Source organism: Buceros rhinoceros, unplaced genomic scaffold (assembly GCF_000710305.1).
Source record: "Buceros rhinoceros silvestris isolate BGI_N320 unplaced genomic scaffold, ASM71030v1 scaffold1551, whole genome shotgun sequence".
NCBI lineage: Eukaryota > Metazoa > Chordata > Aves > Bucerotiformes > Bucerotidae > Buceros > Buceros rhinoceros.
The window spans coordinates 142450-145958 of NW_010393516.1; the positions used below are offsets into that span (position 1 = coordinate 142450).

The following is a 3509-nucleotide window of genomic DNA, read 5'->3' on the forward strand; positions in this document are numbered from 1 at the left end:
AACTTGCACATAGGGGAGTTGATGTTTGTGGGAGCAATCCAATGGTTCCCAGTGGTTATAAGCAAGAGTATGTGAGATTTATCTATCTCGTCTATTAAGCACATTCTGTAAAAACTTATGGGGAATCTACTGAAAATATTTAATGAGTAGCATTTATTCAAATACTAGCTTTGTTATAAGCTAAGAGTAAGTTATAAGACTTTGTATAAGGCTAAGAAATCAATGAAGCAATGAAAGACTCTCAATGCACGAATAAATAACATCAGGAGAAGGAGCGGATGCAGCTGGGTGGGACTATGCATCTTATCACTGATAGCAGTAGGACAAGCAATGAGCAAAGTAGTTTTTAATACACTTCTTATATTAGAACTTCCCTCCTTTTTTGTCTCAATACTGAAATTAAAGTAGAGGTCTGATCTCCGTTATTCTTCTTGCTAAAGATTGGTAGGATCTTGTGAGGAAGAAAAGCCAACTATCAGGTAGGTGTAGAGATCACCACTAAAAACTACAATGACACCAGTTACTGGTGTAACTAATAACCATTGGGCATGGTTATTAGTTACACAGCTATTAGCTACTTCATATAAAGCAAAATGTTGGGAGGGTGATAGATCCTTTGTAAAGAGGTCTGAGATTGCCAGGCTTTGAGGTATCCCCTCCTAGCTCCTGGAAGCATGGTTTGACCTAGAAAGATATGGAGAATGATTAGATGTCAGAGAGTCTACGCTGTCCAAATACCTTGTAAAGACAGCGACAGTGTCCTTCACAGGGGAGAAAATATGAAAGGAGGTAAGAGAGTCAAACCCTCCTGGGATTACAGGCTGGGACTGCCAGCTGGCACAAGGCAAGAATGAAGGAGGCATTTAGCAGATCTGAAGAGACTGAGTCAAAACCGAGGGACGGAAATGCCCTCTCATGCACTATGTACTTAGACCACAAAATTCATTGCTTCAGGAAGTCATTGAGATGAAATACTAGAAAGATTCAAAGGATCAGAATTCTATTACTGACAAATCTTATCCAGTTATACTAATAGATGGTAAAAGGGAGGTGTGGGCAGGGAGAGGAAACCGTATGCTTTGAGGTGAAGCTAACCTCTAATTAGGGATTAAAATGAGGCTTTTGTGGGATGGGGAGATCCCCTCACATCCAACTAACAGGGACAGATTTCTTAGACTCTGTTTGGATGCATCTGGTTTTGAACAGCAGCTGGAAGAGTATGCAGAATTAAATCAACCACTGATGTAAATAAGTTGCCAGTTCTTATGTTTGAAAGCGGTTTTCCCCTCCCCTCTCCCTGTCACAAGTGGTTTGTAATCTAAAAAGTAACATGCAAATTAAGTAATGATATCCCTTCTTTTGAGAGGGAGTGGGTTAAAACTGGGATTTTCAAAACACAGCTCCCTTGCCCTAGGATCGGAGACACTTGGATATCTGCCCAGGCTAGATGGCCTTCCTCCAGTCTAGAAAGGCAGCCTGTGGTAGAATTAAAAAATTCACTGAATTAATAAGGTCTGTAAAGAGCTGATAATTCCACAGGAAGAAGTACAGGGCAAGGTGGAAATTTTGCAGGATGCAATAATACTTTACCCTTAATTTCATACTTTTATTGCAAAAGCGTTAGTTTACCTTTCTCTTATAGCTCCTTTGTCTGTGAGATAGTGGTTGGCTATTAGGTCTATGGTTACATTTTGCTCTTCTGTTGTCTTCAGGTGGCAAACTCTGGTTTACCGGTCCAGGACCTGTAGAACTGCATGCTCACTACATACTGATATCTGATGGAGGAGAGCTTAAGGTGGGATTCCCTGAGGCCCCTTTCCGTCACAAAGCACACATCTATCTCTATGGAAGTCTCCATTCTCCACCATTGTTTCCATATGGGGTCAAGTTCCTGGCAGTGAGGAATGGGACCCTTTCCATTCACGGTGAGTACGTTTTATCTTCTCTCCAAAAGCAAAGCATAAATGAAGAGAAAAAACAAAGCCAAAAGATTTTTGGAGGGGAAAAAAAGCCAAAACAACTTTGGTCATGAGCTTGGGTTTCTAATTACAGTTAAGTATTTGTTGAAAGCAGGGTTTTGGGCCAGAACTTTGTATCTTCGCATTGACGATCAGACTTCTGTTTCTGCAGTACCTTCTGCGCGAAAGCTCAGTGCTCTGTCTCCATAGAACTCTCATACTGGGAGCTGATTCATTTTGAAAATCTGGACCCCAAGAAGATAAGTGGTATCAAGTAGTTATGAAACACTGGCAGTCATTTAGGTACTTAGAAGATGTTTGAATTTGTGCATGCAAATGTCCACAAATGTGTCTCCACATCAATCGGGAAGTTTCCTCCCCAAAGATGGTATGGCTCTTGGGCCTTCCAAGAAAGGGTAGTCTGCCAGGTAGGTCCCATGGGGAGAGCAACACCAAGAATGATGCAGTTAGAAGCCAGTGCCAGTGGGAGTGGGGATGCTACTTCTCAAAGAACCAGAAAAGTGCTCCTGGCACTGTGTTCTCCCCACTTCCTCCTCTCGCTGTGCTGGCATCCCAGTGCCAGTAGTCTGTCTCTAGCATGAGGAGCACAGCTGACATCTCTCTGTGTGGTCTGCTCAACCACACCTGCTCAGCACAGGTTGTTGTCGTAAGTCCAGGGCTATGCAGAAAAACTGTGTCAATGCCAAGAATTTCAGTCCTAGATGCCCAGTCCTCTCCTCTAACTACTGGACCTTTCTCTCAAAGGAAGCCCTGCAGAGCCAGAGTTCTTTGTTCCTACTAAGTGGAAGAGACAAGGGACCTAAAGGATAGAAAATGGCTGTAGGTTTGCAGATGTTGTGACATGGAAGAATGAAGATACAGAGATTACCTGGAAGGTTATGAAATACAGGTGTAAAATGTCCATTTCTTGGTGCAGTAGAATGGATATGGAATTCAGGTCTAAACTCCGCATGAATCGGGATATTAGCACAATGTACATATGTCAAGCTGTTAACTAACAGCATGTTTTTAAAGGCACTGTGTGCCATAGAGGAGACAGGGAAAAAAAAAAGCTGATGTATCTGCATGCCTCATCTCCCTCCCTTATGTTCTTGTGTGCCAACCTTCATATTGGTAGGCGGTGGTATCCTCCAGCAAGGCTTGAACTTACACCCTCCTGGCCTACAGGCAGAAATGTTGCTAGTTGAGCATCGTTGACACATATGGCTCTCAGTCAAAAATGATGTCAGACACCAAGGGGTACAATCTGAGCATAGACAGGGAGCGAGCTGTGCCGCTGTGTGGTAATCCTGTCAGAGTTGAGCAAGGTCGGGAGAGGTTGGTTGTTGGAGGGGGGTCGGTGAACAGATGCTTTTCTGAATCAAGAGAGATCAGCAGAGGCTAAGGAAGGTGCTCATGGCAGTGGTAAGGGAGGTGGCTGTGCTGCTCGTGAAAGCCACGTCAGGTGCTCGGGATCACTTCACCAAGATGCAGTGAGGCTCAATTGTTTAGTACTTACCATTGGCTTTAATAATTTCAGGAACTGGTTTT

General features: G+C 43.3%; 1 protein-coding gene across 1 annotated transcript in view; it reads left to right on the forward strand.

Moving 5' to 3' along the window:
* The window catches only part of LOC104501107 (fibrocystin-like), a gene marked incomplete at its 3' end in the record, with an annotated part of 97597 nt that extends 95672 nt beyond the window's left edge, over window positions 1-1925 (forward strand). The window contains exon 36 of the mRNA XM_010144861.1: window positions 1713-1925. Within this exon, the coding sequence (XP_010143163.1) occupies window positions 1713-1925 (213 nt within the window). The remainder of the gene's footprint in view (window positions 1-1712) is intronic.
* Window positions 1926-3509: the final 1584 nt, after the last annotated feature.